Source organism: Euprymna scolopes, chromosome 21 (genome assembly GCF_053919585.1).
Source record: "Euprymna scolopes isolate OS-2025 chromosome 21, ASM5391958v1, whole genome shotgun sequence".
Classification (NCBI taxonomy): Eukaryota; Metazoa; Mollusca; class Cephalopoda; order Sepiida; family Sepiolidae; genus Euprymna; species Euprymna scolopes.
Window position 1 is genome coordinate 57,214,907 of NC_136502.1, and position 27,343 is coordinate 57,242,249.

Consider the following 27,343-nt stretch of genomic DNA (forward strand, 5'->3'; position numbering starts at 1 on the left):
AGCGAATTCTTCTCATTCACTCACTCACTCTTTTCTTTTTCTCTCATCAACATCTTCATTGCTACTTCCTCACCAGCATGATGAAACTCACCTATTCGCTATTCGCACATATCCACATAGAGAATAATGCTGACATTCAGCCATGCACACAAACATGTACTTTCCACCTCTCTTTTCTCTTACCAACGTTGTTGTTGCTACCTGTTCTCGCCAGCGTGATGAAACACACCTATTCACACGCACGTACACACATAGAGAATAATGCAAATATTCAGGCGTGCACAAAGACATTTACTTTCCTCTTTCTTTCTCGTATCACACAGAAAAGTAAGCCTGTTTTCTCACTAAGAAAATAAAGGACATTCTCTGCATTTTTCTTTTAATACAATGAACAGTCTAAATAACTTTCACATTTATAAGAACTGTCTACCAAGACTTACTTTTGGGACACTGAAAAATGATTCGTTTTTTTTTTGTTTTGTTTTGTTTGTTTTTTTTACTTGTTACTTTTGTGCAAATGTTTCACATACTTGATTTTTTTTATTATTTATTTATTTGTGGTGGAAAAGGGTTTTAATCAGATCTGAGTACCACAACAAATTACACCTGCATATTCTTTTTTTAGTCTTTTTTTGTAATATTATTTATTTTCCATATTGCCATCCACACTTAGGGTTAGTGATAGGGTTAAGGAAGGAAATTTTATTTATTTTTTTACAGTGAAATTTTTTTCATACTGAAGTTTAATCTGAAGCATCCGATAGATTATTCGGAACAAGGTTAAGTTCGTCCTTTTTTTTTTTTTTTTTTACTTTTAATTTATTTTAACTTTTTTTTACTTTTAATTTATTTTAACTTTTTCTTTTGATATTTTTAAATGTTTTTCAGACATACCACAATTTACAAAATTTAATATTATTTTACAAAAATTCAAATATTACGTAAGCCTTCGACAAAATTCGTAAACATTCGGCAAAACATGTAACTTTTTAAGTACCGAAAAAATAATAATTTTAAATTGAGAATATTTAAAAACTAAATATTCTCACTTTTATATGAATAAAAATTATTGTAAATTTGAAAGCACATTAAAACAAAACAAAAATGTTTATAAAAATAACCGTTGAATACACGTTAAAAAAAAAAAAAGATAGTTTAATAGAGTTATTTCCCCTGTCTGCTTATAGTCAACGAATCAGCAGTCTTTTAACAAAATTCACACAACATTTTAAATCAATCCTTTTGATTGGTCATAGCGCGGAATTTAAAATTTTTGTAAACAACTTTCGGAGAATTCAATCAGTCAAATACGGTGAAGAGAATAATTGAAGGTATTTAAGTGTTATTAATTTTTCGTAATATTGTTTAGATGATAACACAATGTATATTATAAACTTCAACATGTAAAATAAATTAATGAAATATCTATTGAAGAAAAATACTTTTTATTTTTCCGAAAAAAATAAAACCGCTGATGGCTTAGTTTTCTCTTGAAACAGTTGTCCTCAATTGATAAAAAGAAATTTTAAAGGAAAATGAGTTTACATTTGAGCCTCTTTATTTATCTATTTTGTTATTTTTGAGATTTCTTATTTTTTATTATGTGTTAAAATTTTCAAATTAGGTTTCGGGGTAGATAAACGTAATGCACACCACACACATACATATTTCATCTTAAATTTTTTTTTCGGCGGATTTATCGATTGGCACTAATCTCAGAAAAAAAATGCAATATTCAAAATTCGGACTACTAGATTATTCACGTTTCGCCGTGTCTTCGAACTTGGGAACCTTGATATCGGTTTTGGAACCCTTAATTTATTAACGGGCGTAGATTGTTCTCATTGCGCCAGCCTTGACTGTGTAGAAGTGTTAATTTGTGTTATTCTTATTTATTAATCTCTACGGTAGGGTTGCAGTGTTGCTGCAGTTGCACATTCAAATTTCAGAAAGAAAATTGCCTTGTGTTTAATTTGTCATATATGAGTACTCCATGCAGAGAGTGATCCGTGCTGACATAATAACGTTATTATTTAAAAGGCCATTTTTAACATGGGGAGGGTTTTGTACCTATTCTGTACTTTAACCTTACAATTGAATAAAAAAAAATTTAAAAAAGCATAAAACTTTAATTAAACGTGGAAATACGATTTTTAAAAAAATAGCGCGGATCACTCTCTGCATTAGCACCAAATAATGTATAGTGTTCTTAGTACTACATCCCGTTTTTCGGTGCTTCTTTAGAATTTGAACCGAACCAAAGCGACATGCCGGTAATTGTGAAGATTGGCCGTTTCAACAGTCCCTTCATTGAAGGCTTCAAAAATCTGAATAAAATTAGGATATAGGTGATGATAGGATAGTCGTTCCAAAAGTAAGGCCTCCTGGTTTTTACTAAAAAATAAAACGTTGAAGAACTACGGAGACGGACATGGTACAATTAAAATGAGCGAACTTTTGTGCTCAAGAATGTCATGTCTGTGCATGCATGGATGTGGATTAAAAAATGATAACCCAAGCCAAACACGTGTATTAATTATAATTGAGAAGCTGTCATGGCGTATATTTTATTAATAAAAGCGCATGCGTGTTTGTACATGATTTTTTTTTTCCCCAGACGTGCATCCATACATTCCTATTCTGAACGTTTCTATCAATTATCATTTTTTTTTAATTTAATTATTTTTTATGTTCCTGTTTTTAAATTAATTTTTTTTTTAATTATTGTTCGAGATTATATAAAAATTAGGGTTTACTGTACAGTGTACACATAGATTCGAAAAAGTTGTCAAAAAACAAATATATAACAAATAAATGTTATCAAAGGCAAGATAAGTTTTGTTACATTGAATAAAAACACAAAAAATATATCCAGTTTGGTAGAAAAGTAACTTATCTTGCCTTTGATAACATTTATTTGTTATATATTTGTTTGGTACTGGTCGCGATAAGAGTTCCCTGCCGAACACCCTCAAAAAACAATGACTTACTTCTCCCCACGCATGCGCAAAGGACATGTTTTAGTTGCCATAGTAACTAAACGATCATGAATTTTTATCGACTTTGTTTTACTGTTTATGAATATTGAAATAAAAGACATTACTACACATTTATTAATAATATCTCACTTTTAATCACTTTTATCGACTTTTTAAAACTTTTTTTTTACTTTTTAATAGCATTTTCTTTTTAAATGACAACGTTAATGTTTATGAATATTGAAATAAAATACATTACTACACATTTATTAATATCTTTTTCTTTCTTTTTTTTTTTTTTTACTGTTTTACTCACTTTTATCGACTTTTTCTTTTCTTATATTGAATATTGAAATATTATATATATGAAATATTGAAATTATTCTTATATTGAATATTGAAATAAAAGACATTACTATTGTTGTAATGAAAAATAAGTTTCATTCAACACACAAAACTAAAAACACATAGAAATGAAAAAAGTTGGGAAATTATTTTAATATTCATTTTAAGAAAATGCTATTAAAACAGAAAAGAAAAAGTCGATAAAAGTGACACATAAACAGTAAAACAGTAAAACAGTAAAAAAAAAAGAAGATATTATTAATAAATGTGTAGTAATGTCTTATTTTAATATTCAATATAAGAATAATTTCAATATTTCATATATATATTTCAATATTCAATATAAGAAAAGAAAAAGTCGATAAAAGTGACACATAAACAGTAAAACAGTAAAAAAAAAAAAGATATTAATAAATGTGTCGTAATGTATTTTATTTCAATATTCATAAACATTAACGTTGTCATTTAAAAAGAAAATGCTATTAAAAAGTAAAAAAAAAAAGTTTTAAAAAGTCGATAAAAGTGATTAAAAGTGAGATATTATTAATAAATGTGTAGTAATGTCTTTTATTTCAATATTCATAAACAGTAAAACAAAGTCGATAAAAATTCATGATCGTTTAGTTACTATGGCAACTAAAACATGTCCTTTGCGCATGCGTAGGGAGAAGTCATTGTTTTTTGAGGGTGTTCGGCAGGGAACTCTTACAGTGACCAGTACCATTTGTTTTTTTGACAACTTTTTCGAATCTGTGTACAGTAATACAAACCCAATAAACAATACTTAATTCAATGGTAATATCGGTAGTTCGAGAAAGTCATTTTTCTTCGAGTTATATCGAATTCATTAATACGGACTTTAGGGGCTTTTTTTCGTAATGTTCCTGTAAAAGATTTTTTATTATTATTATTGTTACAAATTACGATGCTTTATTTATATAAAAAAAAAAGCAAAAATAAATTCTTGCGTTTTTTATTTACTACTGAAAACCATAACTTTAGTAAAGGTATTTTTTGTTTAAACAAAATAATATATTTCCACTAAGATTTAAATATAAATAATTAGTTCATTATATTCCGCGATCATTATTTGATAAATACTGAAAATTTCATTAAAACTGGTTCATTTCCTGATTTTTGATGAATTTTTAAGTAAAGAGGGAGGGGTCAAATGTTTATACATTTTGAACATCGGCATTCATTTTGCCCGTACTTAGTATATCTATAATATAAAGCTGAACGTCTGTGTGTGTGTCTGATCACGAATAGGCACCTATATGGTTGACTATTATAGAAAACTGATCACATATAATGATAGAAGATGTATCGAGACACAGGAATGGGTATGTTTGATCTGGTATAATGATGATTCATTAAAGTTGTGGGGTCTGCGTTCGCGCCTGGTCCACAAAGTATGGAAATAAAAAATTTAAAAATTAAAAAAAACGTTTACAAGTGTTTTTGATATAGATGTACATAATAATGCTTTGATAAGTATGTTTTAACTTAAATAGGGGTGGTATAATAAAATTGTGTGGTCTGCGTTCGCACCTGGCCTCCATAGAATGGAAATAGGCACAAACTTTAATAAAGACTTTTCATATCTATCTGCGTAAGTATATTTTAATAATTATGTTTCAGTTTGAAGAAATATGGTATAATAAAATTATGGGATGTTCATTCGCGCCTGACCTCCATAGAATGGAAATATGTCACAAAGTTTAACAAGGTTTTTTAATATAGATCCACAGAATATTGTGATTAGTATTTCAGTGTGAAAAGGTATGGTATGATAAATTATGGGGTTTATCCATTTTATTTTTACTTTCATCATATTTTGCTTTGGTTTTGATACCCCAAAATTCAAAGCTCTTTACAACCCTTCCTTTTCATAACCTATCATACTTTCATAAATCAGAGTCCATTTTCTGTAGGTTGTTTTTGAACCCAGTCAACTAGTAATTAGTAGTATATATATATATATAAAATGGAAAAGGAACAAAAAAACTGGCAGTATCAAACCGTTCTCTTGTCACAGGAAAGTCATTTTTCCTTTCTTTCCTCAACTTGCAATAAATCTTTGTATTCGATATTATCTTCCACTGTTCGTTCTCGTTCTAAGCTGTCCAATAAAAAACTCAACACTTGTGCTTTAGAATTTGTCCCATTTAACAGTTACCAAGTTCCTCCAAGGTAGAGGAGGCATAACAGGGGTGGATATCTTTCACATGACGTGGGACACCATTAACCAACATAATCTGAGGACTTACTATTTTTTCTATTCGTCCACTGTCAAACGTTGTAGTGCACCAAGCATTTAGTGGTTTTACCCAAACATCTCCCTCTTGATACCGTGTGTCAACAACTCTAACCACTGATGGTGCGACATTTTATACGTTGTTCATAGCGGTAAATCCCATTGGTTGGCACAGTTGAGGGTGTTGCATCGTCTTTGGGTGTCACATTATACCAGTACACAGATTCTGGAATCGAACACTGCATCCTGGCTGCAATTCTTTTGACACTGCTTTGCTATGCCGTTATCTTCAGGGAAATATGTACATCGGTAACACATTCTAACCGGTTGTGAATTTCTGAAATTCTTGACATCGAATTGTATCAGTCAAGATTTCAAGCGGGGAACCATTTTCAAAAAAGATGGATCTCAATTATCGCACAATGTTCGATGTATCCTGTCATGTCAACAGACGCCATATCATGAAATGCGTTGGGCCATAGTCTGTTAAGGTCAAGAAATGTTTGCCATCATAATGAGTTATATCTATCTAACACCAGTTTTCCTCCACTTCAGTGTTCCCTTTTTGCCATCAGGATGGTGCTGGATCAATTCACTGACACTCTTCACACGAGTGTATCTGCCTTGATTAATGTCTTTGTAGTTGCAGGACACACTCTTCAGACAAATATGTGGTTTGACGAATTCCAGGATATTTACTCTTTTGATGTATATCACAGATCCGGTGTTAATTGATCTGTTAAGCCTGCACATGTCAGTTGCGGAGGATTAGATCCCTGCTTCATTATATTTGTCCATTTCTTTGGCACTCAAATCAGCTTATCAGCTAAATTCTGCTTCAATGGAACTAAGGTAATGTCAACCTGCAAACTGTATTCATCAACTAGACACTTTATTATCGCTAGTTTTCTCCGTATCAACATTTCACTTGCGGCTTTAGTCTTAATGCATGCCTTTCCAGCTAAGGTGTCAGTCAACACAATGAGTTAGTGTGGAGGTGTACGACTTTGGCCTGCGACTGCAATGCAAGATAAAGCCCTTTTAGCGTGGCATCAAGTTCTGCGAAATTGATATGCTGGGCATCATTTTTCGGATGAAGCCAGCATGCATCTTCTACAACCTTACCTAATCATTCCAACACTACATCTGTAGCCAAAGAACTTGTGTCAACCAATGCATTCAGTTTGTGTCCGGATACATGTCACTCTCCCCGGGCAGAGTCGTTTCTACATACTTTAGCCATCATTTGCTGGAGAGAATTGTGAATGACTGTCATCCTATCCTTTTCTAACTGCAGTTGCTAATCTTTTTTGTACTCCTATTGCCACTCGGAGCCATCCACAGACAGGTAAATGTCCTACTAATTTACCGCAAATAGAAAAAGCAATGCACCGCATTAACACACGAGACATATCTGGAATCGGGCTCGCTTCCATCATAAAGTATTACATTCTTCATAAACCTCAAGGCCCAACATGAACGCTCCATCCTTTAAGTGATTTGGGTCCTTGCTTATTAAATTGAAAGATTCCAGCTTCATTTGAACCGCCTCTGCAGACATTGTGTTCATTAACGTAGATGACCTCAATGTAAGCTGAAGTAGCTTTCACTGTCGTCTCATCTTGCATCAAAACAGTTTTAATCATATTAATGTCATTATTAAGGGTGCTACATTTAGGTCAAAACCTTAGCATGTCAAAAAGTATTGTTTATCCTTGATTATCACTGTCCGAAATGGCCACAGTGACCATGGACCCGTATCTGTAGGTAGGCTGTCTTTAAATCCAACAGCGCTACATTACTCCCTTTCTGACGCCACTCTCGTAGTTTAGCAGCGTACGCATCTGCATTTCTGGTAAAGGCATCAATATGCTGATTCAATTCTCGATAATCCATCACGGGTCGAATTTTGTGTCTGGTCGGTTTTTCAATAGCTATGAGTGGAATTAATCCTTTGGGTGGTCCTAGATGTCCTGTGGGTATGATATTAACCAACCGTTATCAATCCACAGCTGAAGTTCTTCATATGCAGCCCAATTCTTGGTAGAAACTGCATACTCTGGAATAATCTGGCGATTTGATCATGGTCCATTTCCACCTTGCAGTCCATGCCCTTTCTTTGTCATCAAACATAGCAGAGAAATCCTTTTCCTTAATAGAAATAGCTGCACATACTTCTTTCCCTCTGCCAAACATTATACCTCTAGCTGCTGTAATCATAACACCTCCTAGAGGTCTTATTGCATCAATTCCAAGTAATAAATCGTATCCAAGAGGTTTTTCCTACATCACCAGGACGTCAACTTCAGCTGTGTCACTTTTCTCGGTGCAGATTGTGACGGTCCCTATACCACAACATGCTTGGGATTAGCCATTAATGATCATGACCTCCACTTGTTGGTTCCTCCATGTTCGACAGCGATTTGCACTAACTATAGACTAGGAACATCCCATGTCTACAAGTGCTGAACATTGCACATCATTAATTTTGACACTGACAACAGGCAATGCTGTGTTCATTGCTTGGCAAAGGGCTAGGATAGCAACAGTATCTTGTTCCTGACTTCGTTTCTTGAACATTTGCGAGATATGTGACCTAACTCGTCGCAGCGATAACATCATGGTGTTCTGTGTGTTCATCGATAAACATTAATCGTACCACTTCGACTCTGGTACTCCTTAGCAAAATGGTTAGGACCCCCACATTTATAGCAGACAGGACTCTCACACTTAGCATTAGCTGGGAGAGAATTCTCTCTGGGGTTTAGATGCTGCACGACTAGTGCCGGCTGCTGCTGTAATTGGTTCTGGTTCCTTAAGGATGTTTTGCGTTCAGGCCAAAAACTCGTCTGTTGTTAATTTGTAAATATGTGACAACGCTCGCGAAAGTCTACTGACATCCTTAGGTAGCCCACCAAAAAGGCACAGCTTAACATTCTGTCATTGACACCACCAAATGGTGCTGATAACTTCCGTAAATCAGCTAAGTAAACATCCACCATTTTATTGGGATGTAGTCACCAGATAGTGAACTGTTGCCATGCAACAAAAGGATCCATACCAAATGCTGTATATAAGCTCTGCTTAATTTCTCCCCAGTCAGGTTCATCCCTGAGTTGCTGGTACACTGCATAGGCCCCTCCGTTTAACCTCAACGGAATGACTTGCTAGCTCCTTTATTTTGCACAATTTGCAAATACGCTCAGCCTTGTCAACCCATTCGATAACAGACGGCCCAGCAGTAGATCCATCAAATTCCAGTATTAAACGAATGTTAAATCTGTCCGTTTTTGTTTTTTTTGTCACTTGAAATTAAAATTAAAATAAAATAAAAATGCTGAAATAGCTTATAAAATGGAAAAAGAACAAAACAAACAAAGAAATGTTTAATTATACTTTTTGTAGTGTCCACTACAATATCTTAAACACTAAAAACGTTTTGGAGTTAAAATCAATTATTTATGTTGTAATAAGAGAAAAAAGACGTTTTTAATACTTGTTTTGAGTGATACAAAAATAAAAACAAACATGGCGACATCTCATGAGACTCCATTTTTGTGAAAATCATGATTCGTGTAACATATTCACATATTTTAAATGTATTTTTTTTCTGACTACATTGCATAATACTTTTATAATATTTTGGTTAAAATAAAGTTTCGTCCGTCTTTGTTGATACTTTTCATCAGCTGATCTGATTATATATATATATATATATATATATATATATATATATATATGAATGCCCTGGAAAAAGCACTACTGATTAATGTTGATCAATATCAGTCTTAAGATATCCAAATGAACTTGGCTGTTTTTCAGAAAAACAGAATATTTACTACTGGTAAACATTAATCTGAGGTGACTTTTCCAGGGCATTCATTTATATCATATTAGATCAGCTACCAAAGAGTGTGAATAACGATGAACGCAACTTGATTATAATAGATTTTAACTCTAAATGGTTCCTCATTTAATATTAGGTTCTTATTTAGAATTTGACTTAATTTTTTTTTAAATACAGAAACTACAAACAAATCTTTATTGTACTCATCACGAAATGAAGATGTCATATTCTAAAAATTATATAAATTGAACAAGTAGGTTTTTTAACTAAGAAAATCAAATTTTACCATCCAGCAAGCCATTTTTATAAATACGGGCGAGACAACTCAATTCGACCTATTGAGATCAAAATCAGACTTGAAATGGATATAATTTACTCTTAAAATCTCCAAAAATCATAAAAAAAATAATATATTTATAAGATTTTTCTGTAGTTTAGTTTTTTGGCTTTTTTTTTTTTTTTTTTTTTTTTTTTTTAAGTAAGTCAAATTATAAATAAGGACTTTATTATATGTATCCCCTCCCTATATTTTTCTTTTTTTTAGTTTTATCATTTTTTTTCAATAAATTATCAGACTGACACTAATCTGGTAGATTAGTGTCACCAAAAAAATGGGGGGAAAGAAAGTCAATATTTAAATGTTTTAAATGCTTAGTTACTAATGCAACGTTTAAGTAAATCAATCACCCATTTTAGAACCACTCAACATTTTTAAGCCAAATTTTACTTGAAATTTGCCCTTTTCCGATTATTTTATATACATATTTATAGTTCAATTATATCACCCAATATTTACAAAGGTTTTGCCTGGACAAATTTTTTTCAAATGCTTTTTTTTTTTTTTCCCAATACGCAATCTTCAAGTTTTGTTACTCAACATTTATATTGGACAACATTTATTGGACAACAATCATCAAGGAGGACTTACTTGAATTCTCACATCCATAGATGGTCAGGTTTTATGGCGGAATCACAAGTGGCTAGTCATCTTTCCTGCCAGTATTTTCATGGTAGGCGCTTGACTGAACTTGAAGCATTGCTCTCAGCTCTCCAAAAAATCTCCAAAGAACCCTCATTTCTTAATTGTATCTAAAATCAAAGTAGACACATTACTGTGGGAATGTTTCCCTACAGACCAAAACATTACTGTTGCTAAGTTCAATGTCAACTAATGTCTGTCATGTCATCCTGTGAATCAATCTTAGTTTTCAGACCTTTCATAGTATTGTATGCTTTGGACATGCAGCACGTTGCCTGGAAAGAGAGCTAATTCATAATGTAATTCTTCCTACGTCTTTGTCTGGGTGACGAAAGAGTGTCTGTGAAGAGCTGCAGACCTGAACAACAACCAACAAGGAGGACTTGGCTGAACTCTCAGATGTACAGGTGGTCGGTCTTTGAGGGTGGAATCACAATTGACTAGACGTCTCGTGCAACTTTGCTCATGTGAATCTGGTTGCGATGTAGGCCAGGGAAGAAGCTTGTTAAACCAGACCAAGATGAACGATATTGCAACAACAGCAAATATACAAAAGTAGACATTGGAATTTGTGCATTCACAAACTGATTTTAATGTTGAAGAAGTGTCTTTGCATGTCACATTTTGTGCAGCTCAAATCCTGATACTTCATCTCAGTATCTTAAAGCGTGTTAGTTCTTCTCTTCTTGCTAGTAGAGACGCTTTTTCGAGATTAGATGAAAAATGAGAAAAACGCATTTTGTATTTGAGTTTGTACAGACTTGTTTTACATGACTTGTTAATGGAGTGGAACATGTATTTCTGCTGTGCATGATAGAATGACAACACACTAATATATGAAAAATATAACGTATCTTTTTGTGATGGTGAAGAAGTATGGATTAGTGAGGAAGGAAGATGCACACAAAAGAATTTGATAAATGTTTTTTCTCAAGGCTCCAAATCACCAACCAACTGGGATTTCACTGCCAATGAGCCACGACCTTCTGACTCTAACTTTTTTAAGGTGGTTCCAATCCACAAATTTTTTTTTTTTTAACAATTCACCATATTTGTTTTTCCCAGCCAAGTGCATAACTCCAATCAACAATTATTTTGTTTTTTGCAATCCTGTTTTCTTCTTTGCCAAATGCATGTCCATGCCATGAGCAAATGGCCCTTTCGATAAAACTGGACATGAATATTATTCAGAAAATTAAAATTTATGCTGATGACACCACCCTCTATTCTGGTATTGCTTCTCGCCTATCTTCCTTGGATCAGTTGAAATATGTAGTTGATTGAGAAGTTGAGCTAAGTTCAGATTGGAGTAAAAAATGGCTCGTTTCATTTAATCCGCATAAGACTCTTTTCCTGTCTTTTAATCGTAGGCATGTCCCTTTTTTTTTTCCTGAGGTTCTCATGGATGAATGACTTGTCTTAATGAGAAATCAATTCTAAAATTTCTTGATCTTTCTCATCAAATTTTTCTTGGAGTTGATATTTTAGATCCATTGCTCTTTCTGCTTCTCATAAAATTGGTTCTTTCTAAACACTTTCTCTCACCCAAATATCGCTACAAATCAACTATCAGACTATGTATGGAAGTACTGTTGTCATATTTGGGTTTGTCCCATTTGAAGATTCTTGATAAAGTGCAGAAACATCTGTAATTTGATTCTTTGCTGCAACATCTCACAAATATGATATTGCTAGTCTCAGTCTTTCTAAATACTATTATGGCGTCTGCTCTTCAAAATTATCTAATCTATTTCCTGTATCTTTTGTTTCAACTTGTTTGACTCCTTGGTCTAATGGTCTCCATTGATTTGCTGTTTTAATACCTCATTGTAATACAGTTTTTTATTCTAGTTAGCTTTATCGAAGAATTGCAAAGTTGTGGAACTCCCTTCCTGCTGACTGTTTTCCTCCTACCCATACCCTTGTTCATTTCAAGACTAAGATTAATAGGCATCTCCTGTCTTTGCAATAATCATTTTTCATTCTTGTTAGCTTCTTGCATCAAGTGTTCTCATGTCTTGTTTCGAGCGATTTCCATAAAAAATAGCCATGTGACTCTACAATCGGTGACTAAAATTATATTGATCAATCAACACATCTTATAAATTCTGATGTATGTTCTTTGTTTTTATTTTTGTTTTACATGTCTTTTTGTTGAAAGCTTTTTTAAATTTCCTTGCAGAACCATGGGAGCATCTGTGAGTCAAGCAGTAGATGTGGAATCGGCTTACTCCAGTTCTGAATTTGGAGAATACGCTCACCAACATGCATGCCGCTTTATTGATCCACGTTCACCATCCATGGATATTAATCGAACTCCGATAATGGTGTATGAACCTGTCCATACAGTTGATCCTCGATCACCCTCAGAAGGAATTGAACGTACACCGATTACTTATCAGTTGCCAAAAAATGGTAATTACTTAGTGTTTTCTTTTTCTTTTTTTCATTTAATTGATGATGCCCAAGGCATCTATATATTGCCATGAAAAAGTCTTGTTTTTATTTTTATATAGACCTATTTTGGGAGGGTGGGGGATACTCCAGTAGTTATCATCATCATCATCAGTTAAACGTCTTTTTTAGATGCTGGAATGTAGACAACTTTTAGAAATTGAGCTTCAAATTAACTTATCTCTGACCAGGTCCTTATTTTTAATTTCACTCAACCTGTTAGGAATCCACTTGTAAATGTGGCATATAGGGCCATATTTATGAGTTGACTGTGATTGAAAGGTAATCCTATAAAATTGTTATACGATATGTTGTAGATAGCATAAAGATATTCATGTATGATCTATTCTGTTTCTTAGATCAAGCCACATTTATAAGCAACAAGAGTGTGATCCATAGAATAGGTTCTGTTCAATGCCTTGAACACTGAGTTTTGTCTTAGTCTTAAATAACAGTTTTTTTTGATATCATTAATGTCTCAAATGACTTTAATTTTAATAAGAATAAAAATATTAAGTTTTCTTTTATATTTTGATAAATTGGGATTTCAACTCACAAATTTGGTGGCTGTGGAGATCAGCAAATTTTGTGAATAGATGATTTGAACAAAAACATTAGTCCACTGTTAACAAATTCTTTAAATTTTACGTCTGTGTTAATTATAACTTTTCACCTTCAGCTTTATTATATTTGTTTGTATACAGCTTAGCATCCATATAGCTTGAACAAGATTACCAAATTTTGGTAAAAATATCAACCGTGGTGTAACTTAGTGGATATTTACATCAAGGTTATGGAAAAGGTGAAAGTCATATTTTTGGCAATAACTTTGGTTCTGTTCATCATCAAGATTCTTTGTTTTATTTATTCAATTTTTTTTTTTTTAGTCAGATGTATGGATCTGGTGTTCTTTGATAACAATAACTACCATGCCAACTGAATAGTTTTTAAGTTATCAACATTTCAATGGCATAACTTTTGCATTATTTCATATGACACAGAGAAGTAAGACACAAATAATACTTTGGCCCATCCTTACTTTGTCAAGTTGAGGTAGGCAGTCTCACAATGGATTTATGTTTTTATTTAAATCATGTATTCACAAAAATTGCTGATTTCCATATCCATTACATTTGAGTTGAAACCAAATTTAGAAAATCAATCTCAGAGTATTCTCAACAGACAATTAAAACAAAGAGTTTGTTGGTATTTTTATCAAGTAAATTTCAGTTTTCCCTAATTTTTCTTTTTTATTCAATTTCACATTGAACCAAATTAAATTGATTTATACAAGTATTCGGTGATAAAATTGTTAGTTACCTCCCTTTATTGTAACAGCATCCCTAAATGTGAAAGGTGTTAAAGAAATAAAGAAATTTAAGATTTTTTTCACATTATTCTTCAGACTACTGTTCTCATCTTGAGTGTTATTTACACAACATTTTGGTGGATGTAACCTCCAACCTTCTTAAAATGTATCTTGTTGAATTGTCACTCTGCATGGAATTTCGAATAGAATACTTCATCCAACCAACAGGGAAGCACGCTCTCGCTCTGTCAGCCATGACTGGGTAGATGTCTCTAGTACAAATTTCAGGAGCCTTAAACCTATTTTTATTTCTAGATGTAAATGTTACTATTTATTTCTAATATCTCTTGAATGGAAAAAGATTTGGTGAATTTGAAAAAAAGACACTCATCACTAAAATAATAAAAATTGAATTCAAAGCACACGTAGGGAAGCCATCTTATGCTTCCATGTTTCATCTTTCTGGGGGGAAAAATAGATGTAGTAGTAATTGTTGATATTTAGAAAAAAAAAAAAATAGGTTTAAGGCCCCTAAAGTTTGTTCTAGAGACTTCTTTATGGCTGACAGAGCAATAGCGTGCTGCTCCTGTGGGTTGAATGAAGGATTCCATTTTAAATTCCATACAGATTTCAGAGTTCAACAAAATACACCTGAATGTTGTTGATTAAATCAACAGTAATTTTGTGAAAATAAAACTCCAAATGAGAATAGTAGTCTGAAGATTCCAAATAATCAATCCTCATCTTAAAAATTCAGAACTGTAAGAGTTTTAATCTTATTAAATTATACCTTCAGCAGCTGCTTCGATTTTTTTTTTATTTTGTTATGTGTTATCATGTCAAAATGATTTTTTTATTTTATTTTTTTTTAGGAATGCCCTACCATACAAATACATCCCCAATAATGGACAAAATCCCGCCACTGTGTTTTGGAGACGAGATGGAAGAATCCAGCAGCAACGAGCCAAATGATTCATTTATGTCTACTATTTCTGAAATAGATATAGACGAGGAACCGAAAATTGAACCAAGTGAGAAACAATCTTTTAAAAAAAACCAAAACTTTTTCTTTCATTTTTTACATCTTGACATATCTTTGAATCTTGGAATATTAGAAAAAAAAGAAATTTTTTAGCGATTCAATTGTTTATACATGTTTCAATTATTTGAAATGTGCCCCTGTTATATCAAAGAATCAAATAATTTATTATTATAAAAATAAAGCTATGTTTATCAATGTTTATTTCCCTAAGGCTTTTTTGTATATTTTAATCACAGAAAATATGTGAAAATGTTTCCCAGGTTTAGGATTGGATTATGTTTATAAAAAACCAAACAAATTCCATTTTAATTTGTTGTATTAGTCATAATTTACAATTAACTGACAAAGTGACACATTCATGTTTATCACTTTCTAACTCTCTCAAGAGAGTATTTCACTGCCCTTTTAATTTGGCCCTGTCGATGGGACTTCAGAATATGCCGACTGCCCCCCCCCCTCTGCAGAAGGTAAAAGTCCCTCAATGAGGCCACTTGTTGGCCATAGAAGATATACTCAAACAGTTGTAGGTGCATGTGATAATTTCCTTTATTTCTTTGACCCCCCCCCCCCAGCAAGGAATAAGGGGGTTTGTTGTCTAGCATTTGGTTTGCTTGAGTGAATAGGTTCATCCCCAATCACTTACCATTATAGGGCTCCAAGGAGAGTCGGGAGCAAAGATGGCGAAACAACCTAATAATTCATATGGCTTCAAAAAATAATGCTCTAGAACAGGATCCTGATGGCTGAACACATCATGACCCGGATGCAAAGTGGGCGTGGGTTTGCCATATTCCATTTTGACCCTTACTTCAGCTAGACGAACAGCCAAAGAGATCAAACCTAATCAATCGACTAGTCATAACCAGGCGTAGTCAATCGACTAGTCATAACCAGGCATAGTCAATCGACTAGTCATAACCAGGCATAGTCAATCGACTAGTCATAACCAGGCGTAATCCCCCACAAAAGAGAAATGCCAATACACTACCACATTAAAAAAAAAAAAAACACATGCTGATATTAGGTGATGGCAAGGGTTAATCAGATAGTGAAGCCAAATGCTACCGACATCAAACCCCCTTATGCTTTGCTGGGGTCAAGGAAATAAAGGAAATTGTCACATGTATCTTCACCCACTGTTTGAGTATATCATCTGTGTATCTCTGAGATGCTGGAGTGAATAGGTTCCTCCCTAATCACCTACCATTATAGAGCTCCGAGGATGGTGGGGAGCAAGGATGACGAAACAACATAATTCATATACCATCAAAAAATAATAAACTAAATGCCTCACTCAGAATCTAATACAGAAAACAATGAAGAAGCATAAACTTCCCCAAATATATAATCTTGAAATCTTTAGATAACAAATAACAAAAATGTCATCATTCCTAATCGAAAAAATTAAATGAAATCTTACTTGTACAAGTATCTTCAAAAGATGGTGCAAAAAAAAAAATTAACATGGACAAGGTTCCATGATATAAATATTAAAACCTACCCTGACAAATCTCTCAACACCTCAAAAGAATTCATTAAATGTTTATAATTAAACAAGTGCTCCTTGGATTAACTTCTAAAAATAAAAAAATAAATAAAAAAACTATCATTGATGCCAAAAGAATTACAATAAAAAAAAAAATGAACAAATAATAACCACATACATATAACCTTTAACACTCCCACCACATTAACTGAAATCAAAATTGAGTATATTAATATAAAAGTAGAAACTTATATTCCCAAACCACTTTGCTGGCCTTAACTGCCAAAGTTTGGCCATTACCAAGAATACTGCACCAGAAAAATAGTATGTCCAAAATATGGCAGCAACGAACACCAAGCAGCAGTGTGGCAAGGAAGCACAAAATGTATGAACTTCCACTAAATCACACCCAAAATCAATACCATGGTTCACAACAGAATGCAAAGAGGCAATAATCAAGAGAAAAAATTTTTTAAGTTCTTCAAACAACACTCCATAAAAATCAATATTCAAACATACTAACAAAAGCTTGTTGTATTATAAAAAAACAAAAGAAACCTGGCAAAATTATATATCCTAACTAAATAATTACGCTCCACCAAATAAAGCATGGAAAATAATTAAGAAAGATAACTGAGGAAAAACTGAGAAAACCAATAAACTATATAAGCACATCAAATGGAAGACAAACCACAGATAAGAAATTACAAACACAATTGCAATTGAATTCAGCCAAAACTCTTCATCCAATCACTACTCCTCTAGATTCTGTAAATATAAAAATAATGCATAAAGAAAAATGTTCAATTTCATATCCAACAACAAAGAATACTACACCTCATTTAACAGGACTTTAAAATTAGCTACATAAATGCAAAAACACAGCTACTTTGAAACACTTATCAGATACTTCCCTCAACATTCTTTTACAGATCATTAACAACATATTGTGGTCCAACAACCTCCCCAAAAACTGACTAAAAGCCAATATCATCCCAATTCCTAAACCAAGAAAGGATCACTCCAACCCTACCAATTATCATCCCATCACTCTAACAAGTTGTATCTGTAAAACAATTGAAAGAATAGTCAATACTAGGCTGATATGGCATCTAAAAGAATATAACCTCCTATCCTAACACCTAAGTTGATTCAGACAAAACCAAGGTACTAATGACCAACTTATCTAACCAGAAGTATTCATCCATAATGGTCTAATAAGAAACCACCATGTCGTTTCAATCTTTTTTGATCTGGAAAAGCATATGATAATACAGAATCCTGAAAGCAAATCAGAGGAAACCTAGGAATGTTTATCCAAGAATTCCTATCTTATAGCTTGGGAAACACATCAAACCAATACATACAAGAAACTAAGGTACCACAGAGTAGTGTACTATCTATTACTCTATTTCTGATTAAAATCAATGAAATAAATAAAACCGTTAACATCAAATTTGAGAAAACACTTTTCATTGACGATTTCTCTATTACTTGTTCATCACCAAACATGCCAACTATAGAAAAACAAATGCAACACTGCCTCATTAAAATAGACAATTGGATTAATTAAAATGGATTTAAACTATCCAAAAGCAAAACCACATGCGTCCACTTCTGCAGGAGACAAAAATATCACCTTAACCCACAGCTCAAAATAGATGGACAACTAATACCAGTAGTACAACATACCAAATTCTTCGGAATAACGTTTGACAATAAACTAAACTTCAAGGAGCACATTAACAACTAACAAAAGTGCTTAAAAGCAATAAACATCTTAAAAAAAAAATATATCTAAACTAGATTGGGGGACAGACCAGGGTATAATGCTCAAAATATACTGTACACACATCAGATCCAAACTGTACTACAGTTGTGCTATATACAACTCCACTTGAAAATTCTACTTAAAACAACTTACTAATCATACAGAAACAAGGTTTGAAACTTAACCTGGTAGCCTATCAAACCTCACCAATGGAAAGCCTGTATGTAGAAGTCCATGAACCATCCCTACATTTAATATTAAGAAAAAACTGTCTCTACAATATGCAACAAAATTGCAAAGCAATTCCAAAAACCCAGCATATGTGATCACCTTCAAACCACAATTCATAAATTTCTATTCAAGGAAATCCAAAAAGCATACCCTCCTTCGGACACAGAATTAAGGAAACAATATCCCGAATAAATGAAAAACCAGACAACATAGCCACACAAAAACAAATAACAGACCACCATGGATATTAAATAAATCAAATATTGATCTAACACCAAATTCAAGAAAAACAATTCAAGCAATTTAACAAACAGAAGCAACTGTGGAGAACTGTCCTTATGTTGATCAACTCATGAGAAGTTGTGACAGTGGTCCCCCAAACGCGTGGCTAGAAATCCAATAGTCGTCAAAAGTCACAATCCTACTTCTCAACTTAGGCTGTATAAAAGCAGCCCATCTTCCCCATTTGCATGTGTGTGGTGAGATTTTGCGAGACCACAGCTTATGAAACCATAGGCGCCATCTTTAATCTCTTTCTCTCTCTCACCCAACACACTCACGTGGTAAGACTTCTGTTTTCTTTAACTTAAGACAACATGCGCCCCTGATCTCTAGATCACATTTCATACTCGCTCCTCCACTGTGGCGGTCGTTTTTCCCTATTCAGCCTCCGAGGTATCTCACCACCCTCTTGCTGCACATTGCTTTCCACTGTTTCACTTTCAACTGGATTGATATCAAGAATATGTCTTGCTACCATGTCTACCGCAATGTTGTTGCTCATGTTATTCCTGGTCACACGTCCTCTGCTCCGCTGTGTGGTACATTCGGGCCCATACTTCATCCCCGAGTTTTAAGTCTGCCTGCCTACTTGCTGGAAGAATCCTGGGATACCTCCAGGAGTAGATGAATATCGATAGGTGTGGAACTTGTGAAATTGTCTCTTGCACTTGTACTGATCTAGGCAACATATTGTACCAGTAGACAGCTTGCTCAGGCAAGGTGCTCCCTCTCTCTGCAACTGCCTTTATTGTCTGGTGGTTTCTTTCCACAATCCGGTTGCCACTGAGTCTATAGGCAGTTCTGAAGATTTGACAGATATTCCATTTCTTCAGTACATCTGCTACTGATCTAAATGCAGTACAATTGTCAGTTAGCAGCTCTTCCACTGAACCTTGCTCCAGAAACACCATGTCGAGAGCTGCCGCTATTTCACTGGCTGTTTCACCTAGCACCCTTCTCCATAAGACAAAGCACCCAGGGCCGCAGTCTGTCATTTTCATGTAAAGACCACTCCTGTAATGGGTTACATCAACTGCCAGTCTTTTCCAGGCTTCAGTACACTTAGTTCTCCAGCCTGGTGCACGCTTGGAGCAAGGTCAATTGACTGACACTTACTTTACTTGTTCCTTGGTGACACTCAGGTTGACTTTTCTCACCAGGTACAACGTCCTTTCTACAGCCATATAGTGCAGATCGTGCAACTCTCACACCCCAGAATCATCCAGATCAGACACTGCCGCAACATCCTCTTTTGTGGGCACAAGCCAGCTCTTTCTCCCTTTCGTGAGAACATTCACTCTGTTCTTCTCAGAGGCCACCTTGATTACGCACAGCTTCAGAGAAAACTCCTGCATCAGCTCAGCCAACATCCCAAGTCTGCGTTTCACCAGCATCTCTGTTTCCTCTTTCGTCTTTACTCTCTTATCGTTTAAAATCATCGATTTTTAACCAGGCAAATACAGTGGCAGTCTGTTTTCACACACATGTCGCATAGTCCTCATTTCAAGGCCAGATTAACTCCTTTGGTAAACGCATCCAATTCTGCCACATTGATGTGGCTAGCATCATCCTCTGCAACCACTCAATCCACTTCCAAAACGACACCTGTTGCAATGCTGCTTGTATTACACCACACAACTTCATCCAATATTCGCGGCACGTTCTATGTTCCCCGAACTGGGTTTTGCCTTTCCATTTCTTTCAGGACCTTTTCTATCTTCCTCCCACTTCATCATCCCATCCTCTTCCTTCGGCAATGGTGTAATGCCTGATCAGCTTACCACATTTAGAAAATGTTGAGCTCTTCTTTCATTTGCGGGCTCATTCCCCCTTCAAAATTCCAGGCCACCTGATTCACTTCATTTCAGCTTTAGCCCCAAGGCCGCTACCCTGTCCAATTCTTTGAGTGCCTTGGCGACCAACCTGAACTTCAAGTGACCCACCACTTCCTTTGCAGTCACTAGAGATTCATTTACGAAAACATCACCGATGTATGAGCTCATGGCAACATCTCCTTTCCCCATTCTCTCCAGAACGTTTCTCAGAATGGTCGACATGATCTTGGATGCCAAGTTCAACCTGAATCCCACCCTCGTAAGGCGGTAGGTTCTGCCTTTATATCTGACCAACTGGTACTTCCAGAGTTTCTTGGCAACGCAGAGTTGCAAGTAGGCAGATTTTAGATCGACTAACATAGTTGCACCATTCATTTCCCTCTATTCTCTAATGATCTCACTGCATACATCTACAGTATCACCTCTAGTATGGCACTCAACGTGTTAGTTCAACTCTTGGAAATCCAGAATTGGTCTAACTTTCCCTTTTGTTGATTGCAGAACAGCCATCAATGGCAAGATGCCCGATTCAATGTCATCCGTCCATGGCAACAGTATACCCTCCTCAATCCATCTGTCCACTTCTCGTTCAAAATCCTCTCTTGCTCCTCCTTTGAGCAAATTATCGTAGCATGCCACCTTGTTTGTTAGCGTCCGCTTGAAAATCAGTATCACTAATTGCTGTCCATCTCTTTTCTCTGGCCTCTTTGATCCTTTCGTTGACCTGCTCTGTCACTGCACACCCTGCCAATCCGAACGCCATCTTGGCCACATGACTCACTGCCTGCCTCCTAATTCCTAATAGCTCCACCAGTCTTTTAATCTCGTTAGCACACACATCGACGGATTCCCTCATCCACCTTGTCTCTTTTAATCTGTTTAACGCTTTTAAGGCCACTCAGCAAATGCTTGGATCAATCTGACTTTAATTGCGTCAGCATCATCTTGTTCCCGATCATTCAGCTCCAAGTATAGAGCTAGTGCATCCCCCTCCAGGGATAATGGTATCACTACATCACTAGGTTTACTTTTTTTAGCCAAGCTACCATATCGCCTTCACCACCGAACGGCTTTATCATTGTTCAGACGAGTGGCCATAGCCGAAATAGCTTGTTCTTTTTTTTCATCAACTCAAGAGAAGTTGTGACAACAGTCCCACAAATGCGTGGCTGAAATCCAACAAGTGTCAAAAGTCACACTCCTACTTCTCAACTTGGGCTGTGTGCGGCAAGATTGCTGCAAGATTTCACAAAACCACAGCTTAAAAAACCACAGGTGCCATCTTTAATCTCTCTCTCTTTATTGCCCAACCTTGTCCGACAAACACACCTGGTAAGACTTCTGTTTTCGTTAACTTAAGACAACAAAACCTCAGAGAAAAGTATTCAGAATACAAAGAGATATACACAGACAGATCCAAAACAATGAATGGAACTGAATGAGCAAAGGCATTGCCAAATGCAACTGTGCAACAATGCCTCAATAAATACAACTGAACTACAAGCCATTAAAGTAGCACTCAAATACCTCAAAGACAACAACAAACAAAAATTCATCATACAGACTCCCTATCCTGTATCATGGCCTTTGAAGAGGGAAAAACCAAACACCCCTTCATCACAGAAATAACAATATATAATGAAATAACCGAAAAAGATGAAATAATTGTGATAGCCTTGATACCAAGTCATGTTGGTATACCAGGAAATGAAAAAGCAGATAAACTAGCTAGAGAAGCCACAAACCACCAAATCCAAAAAATCAAAATCTCACATATAGATCCGAAAATAAATGAAAATTAAGGAATACCTGGAAAACAAGTGGCAAGAAAGATGGAAGACATGAACATAAATAAAAAGCTTTGAAGGGACGAAGACAGGAGATTGTACTAAACCAGATACAAATCTGGCACACAAAACTGACCCACTCCTATCTAATCAAAGCTGAGGAAGCACCAAAATGCACACTCTGCAGCCAACATATAACAAACATTTATTGATAGTGTAGGAGGTACAAATACATCCAGAAGAAATATTTTGGAGCAGCAAGCATTGGAGAAGTGCCCCAAGAAGTGGGACCTCAACAAATTGTAAATTACTTAAAAAGAACAAAATTATTCAAACTCCTAAACTAAACAATGAACATTTTACTTTGGAAAAACAAACTTTTCAAGAAATTGACAATAAAAACAAACCTTTTCTTGCCATAAAATGATTGTCAGAAGTTGAAATGCTGTGAAACAAAACACATTCATTCTTAATTTTGTAGTTTCTCATTCCACTCTCTCTCAACAGTCAAGGGTAATAAAAAAAGAAAAGAAAAAGATTGGAATCGTTTATTATAATAATCAAAACGGTTTATGACTAGGGCTATGACAATAGCGTATTCTTATCATTGTTTTGACTCTCGAGTATATATCTGACAAAGTCAGACACAGTTAATCAGCCGAGAACCACATTACTCTATATAAAAGCATAAGATATCAACGGATACACACTTGAGTCAAAACAATGAAAAGATTGTTGTTGTCATAGCCCTATTTATGACATAAGTAGTAACACTATTTAAGAGGGGGTAATATAGCCAGTGACTAATTTGGGATTTTGTCTTTATTATATATTTAACTGGCTTTGTAAACTCATTTTTTCCAGCTTTAATCTAACCCCAACTCAATAGGTTACTTTTTTCCTAGTAATTTTAATGTAAATCTTTTTTTTTTTCTTCAGTGAAAGTTCTTTCGCCTGAAAAAATAAAAACTATCCCCGAAGAAGCTACCTTGGAAATAATGCCGTCTCCCATCCTACCGCTGATACCAAATGAACACATTTTAGAGACACCTAAAGATGACACTCCAACCGTGCCAAACATAAGTACCATGACTGCCACCACTACCACAACCAAATTTACCGATTCTTTAGTTTTTAAGTCAAAAATACCCACATCCCAACCCTCCATAAAAAGAGCTCCAGTTGTTCTCCCATCAATGATCCCACAAGCTGTTGTGAAAAAGAAGTCCGATTTTCAGCCAACCATCAAAGGTTTTGGATGGAAGAAATCCAGTGGTGGTTTTCTTTTTCCATCTAGTGAGGGTCGCTCACCTTTGCTCAACCGGAACAGTGACAACAACAACAAACTACCCCTTTCTCCATTCCAACCGAATGTGCTTGGCAAAATTCAGCCGAGCTACCGACAAAATCAGGTGATGAAAGGCAGATCCAATGTTGATGTTGAAAATGCTCTGGTGAGGGACGAGTACAACAAAGAGAATGTGACCATTTTGTGGGAAGATTGAATAGGAATGAAGAAACTGTGTCTGTTGAGAACGAACATGAGAACAAAAAACAATGCATTTTAGAAAGAAAAAACATCTTGTATCATGTGTAAATGCATATGTGAATATATGTGTGTATACAAACGTGTGTGTGTGTAGCATACATATATTATGAAGATGGTATACAATTAAGAACATAATTGTTTTTTTAATTATTGTTTTGTGTTTTTTCAATATTTTGTGTCCATTGGATGTGTCATACGTTGGATTTCATCGATCAGGCGTAATTTAAAATCTGCTCAACGCAGTCAAAACATATCGAGTTCATTTGTCAAATGATAATCCAACTGATGAATGGATTAGAAACATTTTGACTGTCCTGGGGCTTCATAGTCGTGTCTGATTCATAAAACCTAAATATTCATGAAATAAACATATTTTAAAGTATGAATGCATTCGTCATAACATTCAATATATGTGTGTATATATATATATATATATATATATATATATATATATATATAATGGACACTATACATATTTATGATTATCCATCAGTATCTTTGGTTTCACGGAAATGCTGGAAATTCAACTTGCAGAGTTAAAGATACCAAATGTAACCTGTCCAATTTCTAGTGTTTACATGAAAGGTGCTGCTAGATAATGATAGTATCCTATAAAATAAATGTGTGCTCTTGCGCAAGTAATTAAGCACTTTTTTTTTCTCTTCTGACACTGGATTACACACGTTCACACATACGTATAAATAAGAATAAGAATAATAAGTGAGAAATAAATTCTATAGAATAAAAAGAAAAAGGACAGCATTATGCTTATTTTGCTTTGTTTATGAAACTTTGTCAAGATCAGAACTTATTAAACGTTTATGTATATGAAGAGATTGCATACAACACATTTCTGTTTCTACCTGTGCATAGTTCAAGTGTACTGTTTTTTTATAAAGTTATGCAGACAATCATACAAACCTTATTTTACTTGTATACGAGTGCTAAGCTTTTTTTATCTAAACATTTTCCAACATATGTGCAAACATGTTACAGCTTAAGACTCTCTTCAGGCAACATGTAGCATAAAATATCCTAATTTTTGCCTGAAGCAGACAAATTTGGATTTATTCAAAACACATTTGTATATACGTTGAAAACTAGGTTTGTATAAATAAAAATGTATACAAAGTTTTTTTATATATATATATATATATATATATATATATATATACACACACACACACACACACGTACGTGTCGATGTGGAGAAATTAAGACAATTAAGTAAATAAGATTTTGTAACATTTTTTTTGTGAATTATACACTTTTTGTTGACAGTGTACAATTTAGAGGCGCCGTTGGGCCAACTACAAAATGTGTAATCTCCTACCTTCTAGATTGTCAGGTAAAATCCAATGGATGAATTGTTAACTGCTTATGAAACTCTAGTTATGAAAATCCAGTCATGCAAAATTGTATTATTTTTTTTTTTAAAACAAAACAAATATATATGTATATATTGAAACTGTTACTTGATTGACAAGTAGCATTTTATTTTAATTCTATTTTATTCATTTTTTTTTTCTTAGTATAGTAATAATCGAGTCTTTTGTCTTCAGTGATCAACACTTCCTATGAATATATGTGTGCTTATGGGAATATTTTTGTTTGTTTATGTATGTGAACATGACTGCTAATGTGTATGTATCAAAGTGTGTGTCTGAGTATATATTGCTGCTGTATGCATCTATGAAGATACCTGTATGCATCTTTTTTTTCTAAACACTTAATTTTTTAAAATATTTTTCTTTTATTCTTTTACTTTTTTTATTCCAAAAATACTTTGGCTGTTTCTAAAGGACAACTATTTAAACAAGAAATCTGTTTTTTGAAATGGAAATGTATTTCCAAAAAACACTGACATGATTATTTGGTATTAAAATATTTTTTTAGATGATTTTACAAATCACTTTTACAGTTTGAATGTAATTTTTTTTTTCTTTTTACCACCAAAGTCTAATCCATCATTGAAGCTTCTATCATAAGGCCCACTGATCATTCGAAAAACAATTTTAGTATTAACAGTAAAAAGAAAATTGAAAAGTAATAAGAAAAAAATGTTCATATGTTTCATATGAGATTTTTAGAGAAAATAAATGGAATAAATGATGTGGAAGAACTGTACAGAATTTTTGAGATAAGGATTGATGATTTGTGTTATTCAGGATACCATTCTCATTTTGACTGTTTTATTTGCAACAGTTCAGCTGATGTCACCTCCAACTTTCTTCAGGTGCATCTTTTTCAAGTATGTGAACCTTCTTATTAAAATTTCAAACTTTGTTTAATCTATGGGGTTAGATTTTTGTCAATCTGTTGGTTCTTTTAGATGTCTTGTTCTCTATTGTTCATCTCTGGAGGTTGAATGTTCAATCCTTACAATGATAACTAAGGATGAAAAAAAGAAACAATTCTACTGCCTTGAATAATGGAATTTCCATGGATTAAATAAAAGATTAAGTTAAAAATTTTGACCAGGTTCACAAGTTCAACCAGAAAGATTCCCAAATTCCAAAAAAATTCCACCTGAAATGACATTGAAAGCAAGATGAGAGTAATCGTCTGAAAAATACAAATAGTAAAACTTGATAATCTGTATTTATTCAGATTACCGTTTTCATCTATTCATAATGGTTAATATTACTTCTGATCTACTGGTGCATCTTTTCAACTTGAGAACCTGAATTGTATTTCAACTTTGATACCTTTTATTTTAATGGTAGATGAAATGAGTACAATCTATCTCTCTAGATTAAATAAAGTGTTCAGTCTTAAATTCCAACCAAGTTTTCAAATTCAATAAGATCCACCTGAAGATGGTCAGAGCCAATATCGTCCAAAAACTTGTGAATATACCGAGACAAGAGTAGTCAAAATAGTTGGTTATATCAGAATGTCAATTTCATACAAAAGTTTATGGTCAATTCTCATTAATGTTAAATAATTCACCCTTTCTTGACCTCTCTGGGTGATAAGTTTCCATTTTAGGATAATTTTTTTTTTTTTTAATTTTAAAAATATTTTTTTATTTTTTTTTAAATATATACTAGAATTGAATTTCATAAGCGGGAGATTTCTATGTAGATCTATTTTTACATTTGGAAAACTTAACAACAAACAATTTTTTGTTGTTTTTAACAGCTGATAAAATTTCAGTACCAAAATGTCTTTTTTGTATGTTGTGAGAA

General features: G+C 34.0%; 1 protein-coding gene across 1 annotated transcript; it reads left to right on the forward strand.

The window, feature by feature from the left end:
• Positions 1-1,196: 1,196 nt before the first annotated feature.
• LOC145242385 (uncharacterized) lies at positions 1,197-24,252 on the forward strand. The gene is made up of 4 exons (XM_080105402.1): positions 1,197-1,331; positions 12,589-12,821; positions 15,042-15,200; positions 23,543-24,252. Exons 2-4 carry the CDS (start codon positions 12,593-12,595, stop codon positions 24,106-24,108), a joined length of 954 nt encoding a protein of 317 aa, XP_079961528.1. The 5' UTR covers positions 1,197-1,331; positions 12,589-12,592; the 3' UTR covers positions 24,109-24,252.
• Positions 24,253-27,343: the final 3,091 nt, after the last annotated feature.

Excerpts from the sequence above, each read along its gene's own strand:
- LOC145242385 (XM_080105402.1), top strand. The coding sequence starts at position 12,593 with ATGGGAGCATCTGTGAGTCAAGCAGTAGATGTGGAATCGGCTTACTCC. Across the intron at positions 12,822-15,041 it reads TTATCAGTTGCCAAAAAATG|GAATGCCCTACCATACAAAT; the intron begins GTAATTACTTAG and ends ATTTTTTTTTAG. Across the intron at positions 15,201-23,542 it reads GGAACCGAAAATTGAACCAA|TGAAAGTTCTTTCGCCTGAA; the intron begins GTGAGAAACAAT and ends TTTTTTCTTCAG.